The sequence below is a fragment of the Loxodonta africana genome, chromosome 8 (genome assembly GCF_030014295.1).
Source record: "Loxodonta africana isolate mLoxAfr1 chromosome 8, mLoxAfr1.hap2, whole genome shotgun sequence".
NCBI lineage: Eukaryota > Metazoa > Chordata > Mammalia > Proboscidea > Elephantidae > Loxodonta > Loxodonta africana.
In genome coordinates, this window is record NC_087349.1 from 32,690,272 (window position 1) to 32,712,140 (window position 21,869).

General features: G+C 42.1%; 1 protein-coding gene across 2 annotated transcripts in view; it reads right to left on the reverse strand.

The window, feature by feature from the left end:
* The window catches only part of MET (MET proto-oncogene, receptor tyrosine kinase), a 94,920-nt gene that overhangs the window by 56,320 nt on the left and 16,731 nt on the right, over positions 1-21,869 (reverse strand). For both annotated transcript variants that reach the window (XM_023544579.2, XM_023544580.2), the window contains exon 2: positions 7,326-7,517. In XM_023544579.2, coding sequence (XP_023400347.1) covers positions 7,326-7,517 — 192 coding nt within the window. The remainder of the gene's footprint in view (positions 1-7,325; positions 7,518-21,869) is intronic.

A 21,869-nucleotide genomic window follows, 5' to 3' on the forward strand; every position in this document is an offset into this window, starting at 1 on the left:
CAAATACTACTGATATTATTTCATTTCTTAAAATGTTCCCCTACTGACTAAAAGCAAAGAGGTTTCCGGGATAAAATGAAAGCTTCAAAGGTCAGCGGAGCAGGGGCTGGGGTCTGGGGAACTTGGTTTGAGGGGACTTCTAAGTCAATGGACAAAATAATTCTATTATGAAAACATTCTGCATCCCACTTTGAATTGTGGCGTCTGGGGTCCTAAATGCCAACAAGCGGCCATCTAAGATACATCAATTGGTCTCAACCCACCTGGAGCAAAGGCAAAGGAAGAACACCAAGGTCACACGACAACTAAGAACCCAAGAGACAGAAAGGGCCACATGAACCAGAGACCTACATTATCCTGAGACCAGAAGAACTAGTTGGTGCCCGGCCACAATCGATGTCTGCCCTGTCAGGGAGCACAACAGACAACTCCTGAGGGAGCAAGAGACCAATGGGATACAGATCCCAAATTCTCATAAAAAGACCATACCTAATAGTATGACTGCGACTAGAGGAATCCCAGAGACAATGCTCCCCAGAACTTCTGATGGCACAGGACAGGAACCATCCCCGAAGACAAATCATCAGGCATGAAAAGGACTGGTCAGTGCGGGGGAGAGAGATGCTGATGAAGAGTGAGCTAATTAAATCAGGTGGACACTGGAGAGTGTGTTGGCAACTCTTGACTGGAGGGGGGATGGGAAGATAGAGAGAGAGGGAAGATGGCAAAATTGGCATGAAACGAGAGACTGAAAGGGCTGACTCAATAGGGGAAGAGCAAGTGGGAGAAGGGAGTAAGATGTATGTAAACCTACATGTGACAGACTGATTGGAATGGTAAATGTTCACTTGAAGATTAATAAAAATTAATTAAAAAAAAAATGTTCCTCTACTGAAGAACACACTCTTTTGGGGTTATGAGAGGGGGGAGGGAGGGGGAGGGGGAGAGGGGTATTTACTAATTAGATAGTAGATAAAAACTACTTTAGGTGAAGGGAAAGACAACACTCAATACAGGGGAAGTCAACACAACTGGACTAAACCAAAAGCAAAGAAGTTTCCTGAATAAACTGAATGCTTCGAAGGCCAGCGTAGCAGGAGCAGGGGTTTGGGGACCATGGTTTCAGGGGATATCTAAGTCAATTGGCATAATAAAAAATATTAAGAAAATGTTCTGCATCCCACTTTGAAGAGTGACGTCTGGGGTCTTAAACATTAGCAAGTGGGCATCTAAGATGCATCAATGAGTCTCAACCCACCTGGATCAAAGGAGAATGAAGGACACCAAGGACACAAGGCAATTATGAGCCCAAGAGATAGAAAGGGCCACATGAACCAGAGACTACATCATCCTGAGACTAGAAGAACTAGATGGTGCCTGGCCACAACCGATGACTGCCCCGACAAGGAACACAACAGAGAACCCCTAAGGGCACAGGAGAACAGTGGGATGCTGACCCCAAACTCTCATAAAAAGACCAGATTTAATGGTCTGACTGAGACTGGAAGGACCCCAGTGGTCATGGCCCCCAGACCTTCTGTTGGCCCAGGACAGGAACCATACCTGAAGCCAACTTGTCAGACACGGATTGAACTGGACAATGGGTTGGACAGGGATGCTGGTGAGCCATGAGCTACTTGGATCAGGTGGACACTTGAGACAATGTTGGCATCTCCTGCCTGGAGGGAAGATGAGAAGATTGAGGGGGTTGAAGCTGGCAAAAGGACACGAAAAGAGAGAGTGGAGGGAGGGAGCAGGTTGCCTCATAAGGGGGAGAGTAATTGGGAGTATGTAGCAAGGTGTATATAAGTTTTTATGTGAGAGACTGACTTGATTTGTATACTTTCACTTAAAGCACAATTAAAAAAAAAAAGAGTTCCTCTATTACCAGACTTGGTGGCCTGGACGAAACTGGAGAAACCCTGAAAGTATGGCCCCAGACATGCTTTCAGCTCCATAATGAGGTCACTCCTGAGGTTCACCCTTCAGCCAAAGACTGAATAGGCCTATAAAACAGAACAAGACCAAAGGGGCGCACCAGCCCTGGAGCACGGACTGGAAGGCAGGAGGGAACAGCAGAGCTGGTAATAGGGAACCCAGGGTGAGAAGGGAGAGTGTTGACGTGTCATGGGATTGTTAACCAATGTCATAGAACAATGTGTGGTACTAACTGTTTGATGAGAAAGTAGTTTGTTCTTTAAGCCTTCATTTAAAGTACCAAAAAAAAAAAAAAGTTCCTCTACTCTTCCTAAAAAGTACCCACCAAAAACAAAGCAAAACAAAAGCTTATAGTTGCAAAAACAAGATGTTTAAAATTTCTACACATGTAACAGTTCAAAGTGTGTAAAATATATGTCGTTCAAAAGCATGCATTAATTAATTTTCAGAGACTATACGTGAACTGGGGTCAATTTTTAGTCATGGACATACTCTGAAATTATTATTTATAATAGGTTCTTATTAAACAAAAGATATCTCAGTACTTATGAGCATATTTTTTTCTAAAGAAATGTACCAAGGCTACCTTTCTTCAGAGATTTAACTCAAATCAATCATGTAAACATTAAAAAAACAAGGGGAGGGCAGATGATATTTTTATCTGAGCATTTTATAAAGGAGACAGAGAAGTCAGCAATCTCTAAAGAGAAATGTTGTTTAAGTTCAAGCTTCACTCGGCTATGTGTCTGACACTCATAGCATCAATGAATTGATGACCTGTGTCTACATATGCTGAAGTAGCTGTAAGCCCAAATGCCAGGTATGCTACAGGCTTCTAGCCCTGGCATTGACATGTCATGATGGTGGCATAGGAACCCAGGTAATACGAAGATAGGAGGTAGATGGATGAACTGATTCTTCTTATTGGAAATGAGTAATTATTCTCAAGTTCACTGATTACTAACATAAGCTTTTAAGTAATGGTCATAAGTAATGGTCAAGAGCAAAGCATGCCTTTGTAGATGATCTCCACCTACTTAAGTTTCTTGCTTAAGACCCAACTTAAGCAAGGAGCCCTGGTGAGGAAGAAGCCCTGGTGGCACAATGATTAAACACTCAGCTGCTAACTGAAAGGTTGGCAGTTCGAACGCACCCAGCCGCTCCATGGGAGAAAGACCTGGTGATCTGTTCCAGTAAAGATTACAGCCAAGAAAACCCTACGAGGCAGATCTATTCTGTCACACGGGGTTGCTATGCTTGAGAACTGACTTGATGGCACCAGATAACACCACCAGTCCAGTTGAGAGGCAGAAGAGGAAAGACGAGTGATGAGTGGTAACAGCAGCAAGGAATTAGGGGGAACGGAAAAAGGAGGTGGGGGAAGAGCAGAGATGACCTAACAGCCTAGTGGCCACTGTCAGCAGGCACAGTGAGATGCACAGAGTAGCTACCCAGTGACTCTTGCAAGGGCCTCCCCACCCGCATCGCCAACCTTGATCCACTCCCTTTCCCTAGCCTGACAGTCATGCACAAATATTTTAATAGCAATGCTTTGCATTTAGAGATTAAAGGCCTTACACAAGTGCTGTAAAAAAAAAAAAAATCAACCAAGCATTGTTTTTGGATGTAGATGAGACGAGGAGCTGAGAAGCGGAGATGTAGGCAATCCCTGTGATTAGTCCTGTGATCTTCATGAGGCTCTTTCTCCCTCTCCCACGTAGCTGTGCACACTGTGCTAATGCTCCCTCCCGAGTCTTGGTGTTGCCTACATCCACTTCTCCCCAAATTTGTAGGAAGACTCGTTCTCACTCTTTACTTCCAATTAATGCTATCTGGAACTCTGCTTTTCATACTGTTTTCCTTCAAAATAGCCCAAGAGAATGATCATACCAAAAAAAAAGTGTTTTAGAAATATGTATCTATATTGACATGGGTACATAGAGAATTAAACAGATGTGCACATCAGAATAATTAGACATAGCTGCACCTGTATAAGTTACATATGTTTAAATGTTAGAAACATGTAAAAAATGTCTTCTCTTCCATACACTTAATATTGTTAGCTAAACAATATAATTCTTCCTAATCAAATAACCACTGTGAAATACCTGATCCATTTTGTGCCCAACAGCTGGGGTTGTCGCTTGTGTTCCCAGCCAAAGCTGAACATAAACACAATAGGAGAGGCAGAAACAGCTGCAAACTCTTGGGAGAAAAAAACCTGCAAAGCAACTCTGGCTTTAGGCCTCAGAGTAGGAAGGAAGTAAAATCATTTTTCTGTTCCTTTTCATGTATGGCAGCTGTCTTTGCGAGGAAAAAAAAAAAAAAAAAGTCCATTCTATTTTGTAACAGAAACGCCATAGTATTTACTAGAATACGAACTGAAGCCTGGCCAAAGATTTAGCACGTTAGCGCAGTCAAAACATTCACAGAGCTTGGTAGGTAGTAACTGCTCTGACTGATGGAAGCTGGAAGGTCCCACATCTTCACTCCACTCCTGACTCTTCCCCCACCATTATTTGCTGTAAACAAACTGGATTTCAGCGATGTGGATTCTGTTTGATCCTTCAAATGCTTTAGGTTTGTTTATATAAAGTGGAACTGAATGGAATTCTCTGAGGCAAGTGTCAGATAAATAGATCCTCTGTGGGTTCCAACAGCCCTGTGTGTATCTCATGGATTATTATTGTCAGCACATGTTTTCTTTCCTCTACTAAAATTTTAGTGCCTTTAAGGCAGATTCTGTGTCACTTTTTCCTTTGCTCTCTTCATTTACCTAGTAAAGCAAAGTTGGTAGGATTCTAATACAGGTTTGTCAAATGAAGAGCCACTTATTTTCACTTTTAAGGTTCTGGATACACAAACCAAACACCAAAAGCAAAAAACAAACCCATCGTTATCGAGTTGATTCCGACTCACAGTGACCCCATAGGACAGAGTAGAACTGCCCCAGAGAGTTTCCAAGGAGTGCCTTGGAGATTCGAACTGCCAACCTTTTGGTTAGCAGCCGTAGCTCTTAACCACTACGCCACCAGGGTTTCTTTAGAAGCACAGGTAATGGCATAATATAGTTCTGTTATAAAAATGCTGGGAGACAAGAATAAAACAGTTGCTGCCGCATTTCTATTCTAGTGAGACTAATGCATGATATATCACTTAAGTGGTGAAATTTGTCATAAAGGAGAAGTTACTCAGTTATTAGAGCAACCTGTTTTGAAACAGGGTTTTATTGTAACTTTAGAGTCTGGAACGAGGCCAGGAATCTTCTGATGTAAAAATGTGTCAGACCTAAAGTGACTGTAGAAAGCTTATTCACATGAAAGTGGACTGGCGAGGTAACAGACAATTTGGAAAAAGAGAAAAGCAGAAGTAAAGATAAAGGGAAGGAAAGCAACATAATGAGCACATGACATTAGGAATCAATAGTTGCTAGCTTCGCTCATCTTCCTTCAATTTCTTTTGCATTCTATAGAATACCATCAATGTAAATTAAAAACACAGAGAACCACAAAAATAATACTGTACATTTTACAAGGATACTTAGATACTCATGACCATATTTCAAACACATTTGAGTGCATGTTTATGTGGTGAGGGGACTGAGCATCCCTCCTTGGGATTTTGAGAATTTCAGGACAGAATTAAAGGGTCAAGATGGATAAGGTGCCCATATAACTGATGCTGGGATGGAGAGAGTGAGGAAGGGAGAAAAAGTAGTTAACTGTGAAGCAACGGGAGTATAGGTGACTGGTGGAAAAATATTCAGGTAATGGGATTTATATGATTAGTTTTAAGCTAAAGAACAAAACAAAACAAAACCCAAGCCCATTGCTGTCAAGTTGATTCTCACTCATAGCAAGCCCACAGGACAGAGTAGAACTGCCCCATAGGATTTCCAAGGCTGTAAATCTTTATGGAAGCAGACTGCCACATCTTTTTCCCACAAGTGGCTGGGGAGTTTGAACGGCTTACCTTTCGATTAGCAGCCAAGTGCTTAATCGCTGTGCTGCCAATGCTCCTGACTTTTGAGCTAGGAAGGTTTTATTTACATGTCTCATGACTTTGAAAGTATCCCACCATGCCCACCAATACAAGAAAAAACGTAATTTACAGATTTTAAAATATGGCAACGGGCAATGCAGACTTGAAGATCAAAACCCATTGCTGTTGAGTCAATTCCAACTCACAGTGACACTCTAGGGCAGAACAGAACTGTCCCATAGGGTTTCCAAGGAGTAGCTGGTGGATTTGAACTGCCAACCTTCTGGTTAGCAGCCAAGCCCTTTAACTACTCTGCCACCAGGGCTCCATTAGATGATTTAAAAAAAAAAAAAAACTTGCCCTCAAGTTGATTCCCACTCAGAGCGACCCTATAGGACAGAGTAGAACTGCCCCATAGGGTTTCCAAGGAGCATCTGGTGGATTCAAACTACCGACCTTTTAGTTAGCAGCTGTAACTCTTAACCAGTATGCTACAGCGTTTCCGCCATTATAGAAAGACAGTGATAATTAAGAAAATATGTTTTGTAAAAGCATACAGATACAGGATATACAAATAGACAAGTTGTAGGGAATCATCACCATCACGGTTTACCGGAAGTCACTGAGTAGAATGTTAATTCTACCAGAAGATTATGAAATCAGCATCCATCTTTAGAAGAATTTTTCAAGATTTGTAGAAATTCAACATTTCCATAGATGCCATTGTTCAAGCACTACCCAATAACTATTAAAGCAGTAAAACAGACCCAGCACAAGAGCACTTTAATTTCTGCAAAGTGCTGGCTTCTTGTATCTAGGAAATACAGTAACTTCAATCAAGTCTGAAATGTGAGCTCGTTTAGAATTTTTTTTTAAGTATTTGAACTTGTTTGTGTCTGACCCCATCATTTTGCACAACTCAGAAGTGCTAGAGTTACAATGGGATTTTGATGATAATGCCCCTTCCTAACTCCTGCCAGTACTTCTCAACGATGTGAATGACTCGTCTCATGGAGACGCAAGGTTCACACAATAGCTCTCCTTTGATCGGTAGCTTCCCTTGAAATAGGAAAACATCGCCTGGAAGTGCTTTAATTGTTTCATTTTATTTTCCAATCATGTGATAGAAATTATAAATGGAAAAAAAAAAAAAGGCAAAAAAATCCCAAACCATTCCGGATGTGAAAATTAAAGCAACCACATTCAAACTGAAAGCTTCAAGAACTTAACAAGAATAGGGCATGCACTTCATAAAAAGAAGACCAGGCTTCACTGTTTTGCTTTCAGTCTGTATCTCTAGTTTCTATTGTGATTTTCACTTTGCAGTATTTGCAAATACCTTACTGCAAAAACAAAAACAAATTAATTAGATAAAACAGCCACAGTCATTCTCAGGAAGCATTTACCTGCATGAAACGACCCTCTGAGGTCCCAAGGTTAGCAATCGTGAGGTTTCCTTTAATGAAGGTGGATATGGATGTTAAGAGGACCTGGTTGAACTGGCCCGTGAATAAGTCAACGCGTTGCAAAGCTGTGGTAAACTCTGTTCGATATTCATCCCTGCGCACTTCACAGCCCGATGAATTTCTCAACAGCGTCTGGAAGAAAATATGGTCATAGAATTAATGTGAGTCCAGATACAAATAAGCTGGCAAGAAACTTTTCAGTGTGTCTTCTCTAGCTTGGAAGGGAATGGCAAGAATAACTGTGCAAACAGACAAACAGCTCCAGATAGACAAGAAATATTTATAGTGACCGAAATGACTCCAAGTTTCACTTGGTGCTGCTGTGTAAGTAGAATCTAAAACTGGGGGCAAAACTTATCACAGTTTACACAGTGGTTCAATATGTGTTCACATAAATATAGAACGTAGCTAGTGTTACGAAAAGAAAAAGAAAATTTTAAATGTCTCAGTCCTTGACATGAAGGCAGTGACACGAAGGAGACAAAGGTCAATCAGGTGAATTTCAACGGGAATAATAAGTGTTAGAGTCATACCAAAACATGCATTTTAAAATGTGTGTCTTTGTGCTTTTGCATGCAGAAAGGTGATGGGGAGGGGTGTTTGATAGATAATTCATGAGGAGGAAGCAGAGTAGAGGCCCCTGGCCGAAGCGCTTGTATCAGATCCTGGTCCCTAGTGCTTACTGATGGTGGCACCAGTGGCTCAGTGGAATTCTCACCTTCTGTGTGGGAGACCTAGATTTGATTCCTGAAAAATGCTCCTCACGTACAGTTACCACCTGTCAGTGGAGGCTTGCGTGTTGCTCTGATGCTGAATGGGTTTCAGTGGAGCTTCCACACTAAGATGTACTAGGAAGAAAGGCCTGGTGACCTGCTTTCAAAAATCAGCCAATGAAAACCCCATGGGTCACAACAGTTTGATCTGTAACTAAACAAGGGGATGGCACAGGACCAGGCAGCATTTCGTTCTGTTGTACACGGGGTTATCATGAGTTGGGAGCTGACTTGACCGCCATTTAACAATACGAATTAGGTACCAAAAAAAAAAAAAAAAAAACCAGTGCTGTCGAGTTGATTCCGAGAATTAGGTACAGCAAGGGCCAAACCAAACCCATAGCTGTTGATTCCAACTCATAGCAACCCCTACAGGACAGAGTAGAACTGCCCCACAGTTTCCAGGAAGTGCCTGGCGGATTCAAACTGCTGACCTTTTGGTTAGCAGCCATAGCACTTAACCACTATGCCACCAGGGTTTCCAGAGCAAGGACAGAATCTCTAAATTACTTCATTTGGCCAACCGCTGATATCATCTGAAGGATTTTATTCCTTAAGGTCAAACTTCTGTCACACGAAGTACAAAGTTCCTACTCAAATTTAGTGCCTTTTATGGTTAAAAATCACCTAAAATATTCTATATATTAACTACTTCTTCATTTTAAATGGTGATAAATTAGGAGATTGACTTCTGTAATTAATGCAATGTTTTAGTTCTAGACATTTATTTTGATATATTAATGAATTCTATTTTGCTATTTAATTAAAAGCTTTTCTTCACTAAACTATTATAGATTACTCTGAGGAGGAGCAGATAACTGAGATGTACCAGCAATTCAATAGTAACCAATTAATGGGTAATTAGGTTTCCATTGGTGATCAATCATCCATTTTGCAGACAGCCAGAACGAAGGGAAGCTGTTTAAAGAGCCAAAGACCCATTTCAAATCGAAGGCCATCTGAAGGATCCCACTGTACAGGTGGCTGCTCTTCAGGGCTAGGCTTCGGTGTTGGTTCGGTTCCCTCTCTGGCTCTTTCTTACTCTTATTCTCTAGTTCTAGGTGGCATCCGGGAACTTTAAAGCCTCAAATTTGAACTGGAATTTGGCACTGGTGGAGATATGATGAACTCACTGGGATCTAAAAATAACTTGATGTGTGTGGAGTTTAGTGTTTGATTGTCAATTATTTAAAAACAAAACAAAATCCAAACCAGTAGTGGAGTCAATTCTGACTCTTGGCAACCTCAAATGTTATCAGAGTAGAACATGCTCCAAAGGGTTTTCACTGGCTGATTTTTTAGAAGTAAATCGCCAGGTCTTTCGTCAGAGGAGACTCTGGGTGACCTCAATCGCCAACCTTTCCGTTAGCAACCGAATGTGTTAACCGTGTGTGCCACCCAGGGACTGCTGTAAATTATTAGTGGTCTTCTACCCACAGAGGACAGGGATTGTATTCCTCTTTTACCCCTGGTGCCCTGTATCATGCCCAGCAGCACATAGAAGGCATTTAAAAACAGCTTGCTGAATAAATGAATGGATCTGCAAAGTGACCAGAGATAACGCCCTTCCAGCCAGCTTGCTTTGTGGTCTGCCCTGCCAAAAGGCATGATGAGCAGAGGAGCGGGGGTGAGAGCGACCTACAAGCGTCTCCTCAGAAGTGGCCGTACACCTGCAGAAGAGGGAGCAACGTGACCAGAACTGTAGCCTCTGTGTCTATTTCCTCACATGATAGGCACTGTATCAGTGACGGCGCTAAACAGAACCAATAAGATATATATTTATTTTAAGAAATTTTAAGAAGATTTAAGGGATTAGCCCACATGATTGTGGGGTTGTCAAGTCCAAAAATCTGTAGAGTAGGCCGGCAGGATGGAAACTCAGGTAGTATTTCTATGTTACCGTCTCGAGGAAAATCTCTTCTTCTCCCAGAAACGAGTTTTTTCTTTTAAGGCATTCAGCTGATTAGGTGAGGCCCACCCACGTCACTGAGAATAATCTCCTTTGAGTCAACTGATTCCAGACGTTAACTTCATGTACAAAATACCTTCGCGGCAACACCTAGGTTAATGTTGGATTAAATAACTGGGTGCTTTTTTAGAGGTTGCCATGAGTTGGAATAGATGACAGTAACTTTTTTTTTTTTTTAAATAGCCTAGCCAAATTGACACATATTCCTAACCAACTCAGGAACAGATGTAGAACTCTGCATCAGGGTTAATATATTGAGCATTTTGAGGCTTATCCTTCAGGAAATAATAAGATCTCTATCTGGTGCCTCCTCAAGGACTGGTAGGATTAAGTTATGTATCTGTTGCCCCCCAAAACAAACTCCTAAGAATGGAAACACTGCACAATGTTGGAATTGGATCTAGAGAGCTTCTTGAGCTTGAAAAATTGTGCAATTCCAGGGCAAAAAACAAAGATCATGTCAAGTTCATGTGGCATGGCATTCAAATTTCATAAACCAGGGGACTCCAGCTTTTTTCATTTTCACCATAGCTGGGGAAAGATCAACGGGGTAGGTCGCTAGCTTCCAGGAAAAAGTAACATGCCAGCACCCACTGCAGGCGACGGGATTATTCCTTGTCTTCTCTTGCTGAGAATCCTGATAGACTCAACCACTGGGGCCAGGGTGGCAGGAACTGAGTCTCGAGTTTTAACAGCAGAATTTCACTTTTAGGGAGCTTTAGTTTAAGCTCTGAGCATTGCAGAGGTAAAGCATTGTGCGAATATGACTCTATCTCCGTCTCACTGTCCCTTAAAGATAATGAGAGAATGTGTTTGATGATTGCTGCCCATTTGTGCAGGGAAGATGGCACTGCTTCTACTCACCACTTTACACACAGTTCTTGAGTGATCATTTGGGATGGGAGACTAACTATAGACCTGCTCTTAGGGGTCTCCTTGCTACTTGCGCTTCCTTCAAAGCTGAGGTCTTGCGTCTCTAGGTAAAACTGAGTGCTGTTGTCAGGTGCTGCCGAGTCATTTTTCATTCACAGTGACCGCATGTAAGAGAGTAGAATTGCCCCATAGGGTTTTCTTGACTGTTTAATTTTTTTTTAATTGTGCTTTAAGTGAAAATCTATGATTCAAGTCAGTTTCTCATACAAAAACATACACACATTGTTATGTAACCCTAGTCGCTCTCCCTACAATGTGACAGCATATTCCTCCTCTCCACCCTGTATCTCCTGTGTCCATTCAACCAGCTCCTGTCCCCTTCTGCCTTCTCATCTTGCCTCTGGACAGAAGCTCCCCATTTAGCCTCATGTATTTACTTGAGCTAAGAACCACACTCTTCACCAGTACCATTTTATGTCTTATAGTCCAGTCTAATGTTTGTCTGAAGAGTTGGCTTCGGGAACGGTTTTAGTTCTGGGCTAACAGACAATCCGTCAGCCTGAGTCTCTGGTTTACGTGGCCCTTTCTGTCTCTTGGGCTCATATTTTCCTTATGTCTTTGGTGTTCTTCATTCTCCCTTTGCTCCAGTTGGGTTTGGACCAATTGATGCATCTTAGATGGCTGCTTGCGAGCTTTTATGACCCCAGATGCCACTCACTAAAGTGGGATGAAGAACATTTTCTTAATAAACTTTGTTATGCCAATTGACCTAGATGTCCCCTAAAACCATGGTCCCCAGAACCCTGTCCCTGCTACTCTACCCCTCAAAGTAGTTGGTTGTTTTCAGGAAACTTCTTAGCTTCTGGTTTATTGACTGTAATTTTTACGGGAGGAGGTCACCAGATCTTTCTCCCATGGAGCCGCTGGTGGGTTTGAACTGCTAACCTTTCTGTCAGCAGCCAAGTGTGTAACCACTGCATATCTTGCTTGTTTCACTTAAAAATGTATCTTAGAAGTATTCTTATTAATACACAAAAAGCTTCTTCATTTTTTGTGCACTTACTTTTTTCACCCACTTGCACCAGATGGGCTCCTTAAATGGAGCAGAGTTGGAGGAAAGCAGCTCTCTGGCACTGTGGCTGATTTGGGAACCACGAAGGGTCTATAGAGAAGGTTCCACCCACCAGGAGGGAAGCCAACCTAGCTCTCTCCTATTGGTAACAAAGGGAGGAAGAAGGAAGGAAGGAAGGGAGGGAGGAAATCAGTCTTTACGCTGCACCTACCATGTGCCAGGCTCCAAGCTGGGTATTTCCACATACAAGACTCACAGCAGCCCCGTGAGTTTTATCACACTCAGTCTTAAGGATGAGGAGACTCAGGGCAGCCAAGGACTCGGCCACAGCTGCCCAAGTCACATGGGAACAGGCTTCAGTATCCAGTTCTCTCAGATTCTCCTGGTTTTCTTTTCTATGACTTACTATTCTGGACAATGTTCAGAGAATCGCACAAATACAAAAATGGAAAGGGCCTTCCACAGGATCTTACTTCAGCCCCTCGTTTTACATATGAGAAACTGAGATTCAGAATCATTAAACAAAGGTTATCATTTAACATATAAACAATTTGCAACTTTTCAAAGCAGGAATGTACATTCACGCACCCCTGGTTTCTTTCCTGAGAGAAAGGCTGAGGTTACACATTATTTTCTGGAGAACTGCTACAGAGATAACAACCAGCATTTGGGGCTGTACTAATCAACTTGACTCTTAAACCTAGTTCTCCTTGTTTGCTGGCCCGGCTAACAGACATTACCATGTTTCCAACCACGTAACTTTGAAATTTCAGTCACGGCCAACTCCTCCTTCTCTTGATTCCCCCACATCTTGGCGCTGTCAGCTAGATCTCTCCTGCGCAGCCCTCCCAGCTACACCCACATCCCTGCCCCAGGCTGGGTGTTTCCTCACTGGCCTTCCCAGTCTCCAGTCTCTTCTGCCTTGAAGTGGTCATGCGCACAGCCCCCCCTTCTTCAAAACCTAGTTGCTTCCCAAAGGGGCCCAGATCCAGTCTGCTAATAGATTCTAGATGCATATGCCTATTCTATAAAAATTTCTGAAAAGCATTTAGCATAGTTTATCTTCTAAATTAATTATATGGCATCAATTCTGAGAACCAATGGTAAACACCTTTTTTAACTTTTTGCCAACTTGCTTCCTTAACCTAAAGTCTTATGTGCTGTCACAGAGTTAAATAATAGGAATTACTCTGCAATTTGTAAGCCTCGATGCAACACTTTAATTTAGCCTTCCTTTACCTTTTTACGAGTACTTGTCAGATTTTTACCTGACTCAGACATACAGCCTTTTTTTAATATAAAAAGAAAACTGAAGTGCTATAGACCTCAATATATTTGATTCAGAATGTTTCCCCTAATTAACATTACGATGCATGCTGTGAATATGCAATTACGTTTAATTCAGTGTAATTAAGGATATGGTATATTTAAAATAGTGATTCTTCTAATTGACCTGAAGGACGGATTTAGCTCATCTATAGATAATTTAAATCAGCCTAGCATAAATTTTTTTTTTTTGCAGGTAGATTTTTAAAAATGTACTATCTTGCAAAACATTTTGCCAGTTTAGTTACACCAACTTTCTTCCCTCTTTGCTCATAACTAAATTAACAGAAGCATTTTAATACAAACTTTATTCATAAGCACACTTTGTACCTTTTCTAGATATAATAATGGTTTTTGGAGAGTGCACAGATAGGTGCAGTTCATTCGTGTCATGGCAACTCATGTACAATGGAATGAAACGTTGCTCAGTCCTGCATCGTCCTCATGATCACTGTCATGTTCGAGTTCATTGTTGCAGCTACTAGGCCAACCCATCTCAGTGAGGGTCTCTCTTACCCTGCTTGGCCCTCTACTTCCCTACACATGATGTCTTCCTCTAGTAATTGATCCTTCCTGATGACACATCCAAAGTAAGTGAGTCAGACAATGTTCTGTTATGATCCATAGGGTTTTCATGGGCTAATTTTCAGAAGCAAATCACCAGGCCTTTCTTCCTAGTCTGTCTCAGGCTGGAAGCTTCATTGACACCTGTCCACTATGAGTGACCCTGCTAGTATTTGACACAATGGTGGCATAGCTTCTAGCATCACAGTAATACACAAACCACCACATAAGACAGACAGATGGGTGGTTGTTTTTGGAGGGTATACATTTCAAAACAGAAAGCCCCCTTTGCTTAGACCTTTCACAGTTGGTTAAAAATTCAGCTGCTTTAATTTCAGGGATCCACTTAGCTTATTTTCCTAAATTTCCTTCACATGCTCTCTTCTCTTTATTACATAGGATTGTCAGGGGATTGTTGTGAAGCTCGTAGTAGGTGGCTGCATACAGCTTTGAACCTCAGAACCTTATTGTGTAGGAGCCCTGGTGGTACAGTGGTTAAAGCATGTGGTTGTTAACTGGAAGGTCAGTGGTTTGAGCCCACCAGGTGCTCCATGGGAAAAAGATGTGGCAGCCTGCTTCCCTAAAGACTGACAGCCTTGGAAGCCCTATGGGGTGGTTCTACCCTGTACTATAGGGTTGTTATCAGTTGGAATCCATGCAAAGGTGGTGGGTTTTGGTTGGGCCTATGTTTGCTTCACACACACGGGCAGATTATTCAATAGGCAAAGTAAGCGTCGTGCTTACCTTGCTTACCAGATCATCCGTAGCGAACGATTTCATATTTTTTCACCACATCAAAGATTCTGCTTCTAGGTATGACTGGCATCTGTCTCCCAATCCATGGCACCTTCCTCCAGAATCAAAGCCTCTTTTCAAACTGACAATCCCTGACAGGGGCCGATGGCCAAGTAAGGAAGGAAAACATGAGCTTACTTGTGCTAACTTATTAATCTGTAGTGAATAATTGCACATGGGTTCATGTTCTTGATGTGGTGAAACCCATGTGCAATTGTTCACTACAGATGATCTGGTAAGCAAGGTAAGCACCATGCTTACCTTTCCTATTGGATAATCCACCCCATACGTGTATTTAAACTTCTTTCAATCTGTACTCAAATTGTCTCAGATGTCAACACTGAACCCTGAATTATCTGAAGAATGCAGAATAGTCAGCTCTCTTGACAAAGCAGGTCCTTCTCTTTGGGGGCCTTTAACACAAGGCCACACTGTTAAGAAGGAGTCTTGGTTTCCAAAGAGGAACCCTGCTAACATAGTGGTTAAGAGCTCAGCACTAGCCTAAAAGGTCGGCATTTCAAATCCACCAGTTGCTGCTTGGAAACCCTATGGGGCAGTTCTACTCTGCCCTATGGGGTCACTATGAGTTGGAACCAACTTTTTTTTTTTTTTTAACAGCTATAACAGAAATACCACAAGTGGGTGGCTTTAACAAACAGAAATTTATTTTCTCACAGTTTAGAAGGCTGCAAGTCTGAGTTTAGGGGTATGGCTCTAGGGGAAGACTCTCTGTGCTCACTCTGAGGGAAAATCCTTTTCTCAGCTTCTCTAGCGTTCCTCGGAGATCTCCCTTTGGAACTATCTTTCCCCCATTCATGCTTGCTTTCTTCTGTGCCTAGCCTACTCTTTTATATCTTAAATGTAATTGGCTTAAAACATACCCTACACTGTTATGGCCTCATTAACTTAACAAAGAAAGCCCTATTACCAAATGGGATTATATCCACAGGTATAAATCCAAATCAAACCCGCTACTGTGGCGCTGATTCCTACTCACAGTGACCCTATAGGACAGAGTAGAACTACCCCATATGGTTTCAAATGAGTGCCTGGTGGATTTGAACTGCTGACCTTTCTGGTTAGCATCCGTAGCTCGCTGTAGCTCTTAACCACCACACCACCAGGGCTGCTCCACAGGTACAGGTGTTAGGATTTACATTTTTTTAGGGACACAATTCAATCCATCACAGATGGTGTGGTCAAACCCTAACAGTCTGCCTATGTGTTGATCTGCGCTACAAAGAGGATGCAGTCTGATGCTGTGTTCAGTGCCGTTTAAAAGATGCTTCCTCAATACTTCTGCTACCACAGACTCCCCCCAATGAAGTAATCCTGCCTATGGCATCAGTAACCATAGCTTCATGACACCTGAGACCTCAATAGGAGATCTAGAGGGGAGAAAACTTAAAGAAGGGGTGCTTCTTCTCTAGGAAGGCAGGTCAGCTGGCATCCTCCCTGGCTGTGTGTATAGCCTGCGGCGGCTGTGAACATAGTAGACTCAGGCACCTGGCCAGCCCACTGCCAGCTCAGCTGTGGTGATTCACAAGGTGCGGATGCTGCAGTCACTGCCCTCACAGCCTCGTGGTGGTGATCTGACAGTACACACCCAGTGGCATACTCTCTTCTGAGGACCAGCCCTGTCTCTGCAACTACCTTCAGGCCATCTTTGAACATGCCATTGATGACACTCAAACTCATCACTTTTCCTTCCAAACTGGTTCCCTCTCCCAGCTTCCTATTTCAATACAGCATCAAGAGCCACCCTCTCCCCAGTTGGAGGTCTCAGCTACCTTTGACTCTTCCTTTTCCTTTATTGTTCATATCCAGTCACCCATTCTTATGAATTTTTCTACTGAATTAAGGAAATCACATACTTGGGCTCCTACAATCTGATTTCCTTGATTCTAGAATCTCCCTCCTCAAGCCCACTTCTACAACTTTTTAGCTTAAAGTTCCTCAGTGCCTGTTCAGTTGCTCCAGTGTTAATCACTCTCATTTAGCGGATGGAAGCATGGTCTCCAGAGTGGTCCTGCTCTTACTAGCCGTGTGGACTTAAGACAGCACACTTAGCTCTCTAAGCCTCAGTTCTTCATCTATAAAATGGAAAAAGTCATACCTATCTAATACAATTGTTTTGAAGTTTAAATTGGATAAACCCAGTGCCTGGAACATATTAAATGGTCACTACTTTCATTATTTATTCATTCCAAAATATTTATTGAATATGACAGACACTATTCTAGGAGCTGAAGAGATACAGAAGAAAACATAAATCTTTGTCCTTGTGCAACTTAAAGAATTGTTATCCATCATCCTGGGACTAGAGGAGCTGGATGGTGCCTGGCTACCACCAATGACCACCCTAACACGGAATACAACAGAGTCCCTGACAAAGCGGGAGAAAAGTGGGGTACAGAATTCAAATTCTAGTAAAAAGACCAGACCTGATGGTCTGACTGAGACTGGAGGGATCCCAGAAGACGTGGCCCCCGGACTCTCTGTTAGCCCAGAACTAAAACCATTCCTGAAGCCAACTCTTCAGACAAACATTAGGCTGGACTATAAGACATAAAATGATACCGGAGAAGAGTATGGTTCTTAGCTCAAGTAGATATATGAGACTAAATGGGCAGCTCCTGCCTGAAGGTGAGATGAGAAGGCAGAAGGGCACAGGAGCTGGTTGAATGGACTTGGGGAATACAGAGTGGAGAGGAGGAGTGTGCTGTCACATTGTAGGGAGAGCAACTAGGGTCACATAACAATGTGTGTATAAGCTTTTGTATGAGAAACTGACTTGAATTGTAAACTTTCACTTAAAGCACAATTAAAAGAAAATGAGTTGTTATCATTACTATTATTACTGTTGTTGATCTAGTGACTCCCCATAATATCTATAAAGACAAAGCCCAAAATTCTAATGAGGTCTTCTCTGGCCCTCCAAAATTTGTGGCCTTATTATCAGTCCACTATCACTTTTCATTTTTCCCTACACTATTTCTGTAAAGGTCCAGATAGTAAAACCCTTGGATTTGAAGGTCATAGCTTATTTTTGCTTGTTTTCTTTCATATATGTTGCAACAATTCCTAACGTGCTGGGTACACAAACAAACAGGCCAGAGTTTGCCAACTCCTGCTCGAAAGCAAATGCTTCTATCTGTGGTCCAGTCTCTTCCCAGTGTCCCTCAAAGGCATCATGCACACAGGAAGACAAAAGACATACACTCAAAATGGATAATAATACAAAGTACAAAGAGCTCAGTTGATAGCTCCGTTTTGAAAAGAATGGTACAGGCAGTAAAAGCAGTATGGGCTTAAACAGGTGGAGAAGGTTCATGGTAGAGGTTGAACTTGAGCCAAACCAAAAAACACATTGCTGTCAAGTGGATTCCAACTCATGGTGACATGTGTTACACAGCAGAATTGCTCCATAGGGTTTTCATGGTTGTAATCTTTACAGAAGCAGATCGCCAGAGCTTCTTTCCTCAGTGCCACTAGGTGGGTTCAAACTAGCAACCTTTAGGTTAGGAGTTGTTGTTGTTAGGTGCCATTGAGTTGGTTCCGACTCACAGCGACCATATGCACAACAGAATGAAACACTGCCTGGTCCTGAGCCATCCTCACAATCGTTGCTATGCTTGAGCACGTTGTTGCAGCCACTGTCAATCCACCTCGAGGGTCTTCCTCTTTCCGCTGATCCTGTACTTTGCCAAGCATGATGTCCTTCTCCAGGGACTGATCCCTCCTGACAACATGTCCAAAGTATGTAAGACACAGTCTCGCCATCCTTGCTTCTAAGGAGCGTTCTGGTTGTGCTTCTTCTAAGGCAGATTTGTTCGTTCTTTTGGCAGTCCGTGGTATATTCAGTATTCTTCGCCAGCACCACAATCCAAAGGCGTCAATTCTTCTTTGGTCTCCCTTATTCATAGTCCAGCTTTCACAAGCTTATGATGCAATTGAAAATACCACGGCTTGGGTCAGGTGCACCTTAGTCTTCAAGGTGACATCTTTGCAGCAGATTTACCCAATGGAATGCGTCTCTTGATTTCTTGACTGCTGCTTCCATGGCTGTTGATTGTGGATCCAAGTAAAACAAAATCGTTGACAACTTCAATCTTTTCTCCGTTTATCATGAAGTTGCTCATTGGTCCAGTTGTGAAAAAAAAAAAAAATTTTTTTTTTTTTAATGTTGAGGTTCAATCCATACTGAAGGCTGTGGTCTTTGATCTTTATTGTAAGTGCTTCAGGTCCTTTTCACTTTCAGCAAGCAAGGCTGTGTCATCTGCATAACGCAGGCTGTTAATGAATCTTCCTCCAATCCTGATGCCCCGTTCTTCTTCACATAGTCCAGCTTCTCATATCATTTGCTCAGCATACAGATTGAATGGGTATGGTGAAAGAATACAACCCTGACGTGCACCTTTCCTGACTTTAAATCAATCAGTATCCCCTTGTTCTGTCCAAACAACTGCCTCTTGATCTATGCAAAGGTTCCTCATGAGCACAATTAAGTGCTCTGGAGTTCCCATTCTTCACAATGTTATCCATAATTTGTTATGATCCACACAGTTGAATGCCTTTGCATAGTCAATAAAACACAGGTAAACATCCTTCTGGTATCCTCTGCTTTCAGCCAGGATGCATCTGACATCAGCAATGATATCCCTGGTTCCATTTCCGCTTCTGAAGCCGGCCTGAATTTCTGGCAGTTCCCTGTCGATATACTGCTACAGCCATTTTTGAATGATCTTCAGCAAAATTTTACTTGCGTGTGATATTAATGATATTGTTCTATAATTTCCACATTCGGTTGGATCACCTTTCTTGGGAATAGGCATAAATATGGATCTCTTCCAGTCAGTTGGCCAGGAAGCTGTCTTCCATATTTCTTGGCATAGACGAGTGAGCACCTCCAGCGCTGCATCTGTTTGTTGAAACATCTCAATTGATACTCCATCAATTCCTGAAGCCTCATTTTTGCCAATGCCTTCAGAGCAGCTTGGACTTCTTCCTTCAGTACCATCGGTTCCTGATCATATGCTACCTCTTGAAATGGTTGAACATTGACTAATTCTTTTTGGTATAATGACTCTGTGTATGCCTTCCATCTTCTTTTGATGCTTCCAGTGTCGTTTATTTTTCCCATAGAATCCTTCATTATTGCAACTCGAGGCTTGAATTTTTTCTTCAGTTCTTTCGGCTTGAGAAACACCGAGTGTGTTCTTTCCTTTTGGTTTTCCATCTCCAGCTCTTTGCACATGTCATTAGAATACTTTACTTTGTCTTCACAAGCCACCCTTTGAAATCTTCTGTTCTTTTACTTTATCAATTCTTCCTTTTGCTTTAGCTGCTCGACGTCCAAGAGCAAGTTTCAGAGTCTCCTCTGACATCCATCTTGGTCTTTTCTTTCTTTCCTGTCTTTTCAACGACCTCTTGCTTTTTTTATGTATGATGTCCTTGATGTCATTCCACAACTCCTCTGGTTTTCGGTCACTAGTGTTCAATGGGTCAAATCTATTCTCCAGATGGTCTCTAAATTCAGGTGGGATATACTCAAGGTCATATTTTGGCTCTCATGGACTTGCTCTGATTTTCTTCAATTTCAGCTTGAACTTGCATATGAGCAACTGATGGTCTGTTCCACAGTCGGCCCCTGGCCTTGTTCTGACTGATGATATTGAGCTTTTCCATCGTCTCTTTCCACAGATGTAGTCAATTTGATTTCTCTCTGTTCCATCTGGTGAGGTCCGTGTGTACAGTCGCCATTTATGTTGGTGAAAGAGGGTATTTGCAATGAAGAAGTCGTTGGTCTTGCAAAATTCTATCATTCGATCTCTGGCATTGTTTCTATCACCAAGGCTGTATTTTCCAACTACTGATCCTTCTTCTTTGTTTCCAACTTTCGCATTCCAATCGCCTATAATTATCAATGCATTTTGATTGCATGTTTGATCAATTTCAGACTGCAGCAGCTGATAAAAATCTTCTATTTCTTCATCTTTGGCCTTAGTGGTTGGTGCATAAATTTGAATACCCTGCTGGTATCTGAATACCAGTGGCATAGCTTCCAGCATCACAGCAACACACAAGCCCCCACAGTACGACAAACTGACAGACACGTGGGGGTTTTAGGTTAGTAGCCAAGTGGAAACCATTTGTACCACCCACAGCAGATCTTTCAAAAACTTGGAGCAGTAAAGATGGAAGAGAGAAATACTTGGAGCAGAGTATATTTTATGTATACATGTGTATGGATTTATACTTACTGTGTACAGATACGCTTACATATAAATGAAGTAAATATAGATCACTCTGAAATTATCAGGAGGATTCAAAAGACTCAGAATTCTACAATGATTTGGACTTTGGAATTCTAAGTGTTAAAACTTTTCGTCTTTTCTCATCGTTTCCTAAGGTGAATCAGATCTAAAACAGACTGCGTCCGTGTGGTTTCGGTCAGCAGTATTCACACTGCATTTCCATCACAGCCAAGAGTGACAGTGATTCATAAAGAAAAGTTTTCCAAGTGAGGCAGATTTTCAAGCTCCGTGTATAGAGGCTTTTAACTTTTCTATACTTAGTTAAATGAAAACAAATTTTAATGTACTTACTCACAGAAGCATAAGAGATATCCAGAAGACAACACTGACTACCTGCTCTAACCAGTCAAGAAGTTGTTCTTCCTGTGGATGGTAAGAGCTATGGTCTGTTTATGTGCCTAACAGTGTCATGCTCAATGGAAACAGGGTGATGGCTGCTGAGAGGAGGCTAGGAAAGAAGAGGTGAGAGAAGGATGAAATGAGAATCCTTCAATTGTGCCTCAATACCTTGTTTATTCCCATGACTACATTCCAGCCTGCCATCACTGTCATCCCCTCTTATCCTTCCTTTTCGTCTCACCCTTGCAGAATGATCTTTATCTTCTTCCCCTGTTCCTGACCAGAACTGCTCATCAGAAACCTCGGTCTAAGGGCAACCTTCTCACTGACCAAGGTCCCTGAAGACCTTACCAAGCCATTTTCCTGCATCATTGTATCCACGTCAAGGTCAAGCTCAGGAAAATTGCTCTTGGAGCAAAGCATGCACTTGGTGATGCCACTGAGGAATACAATCCT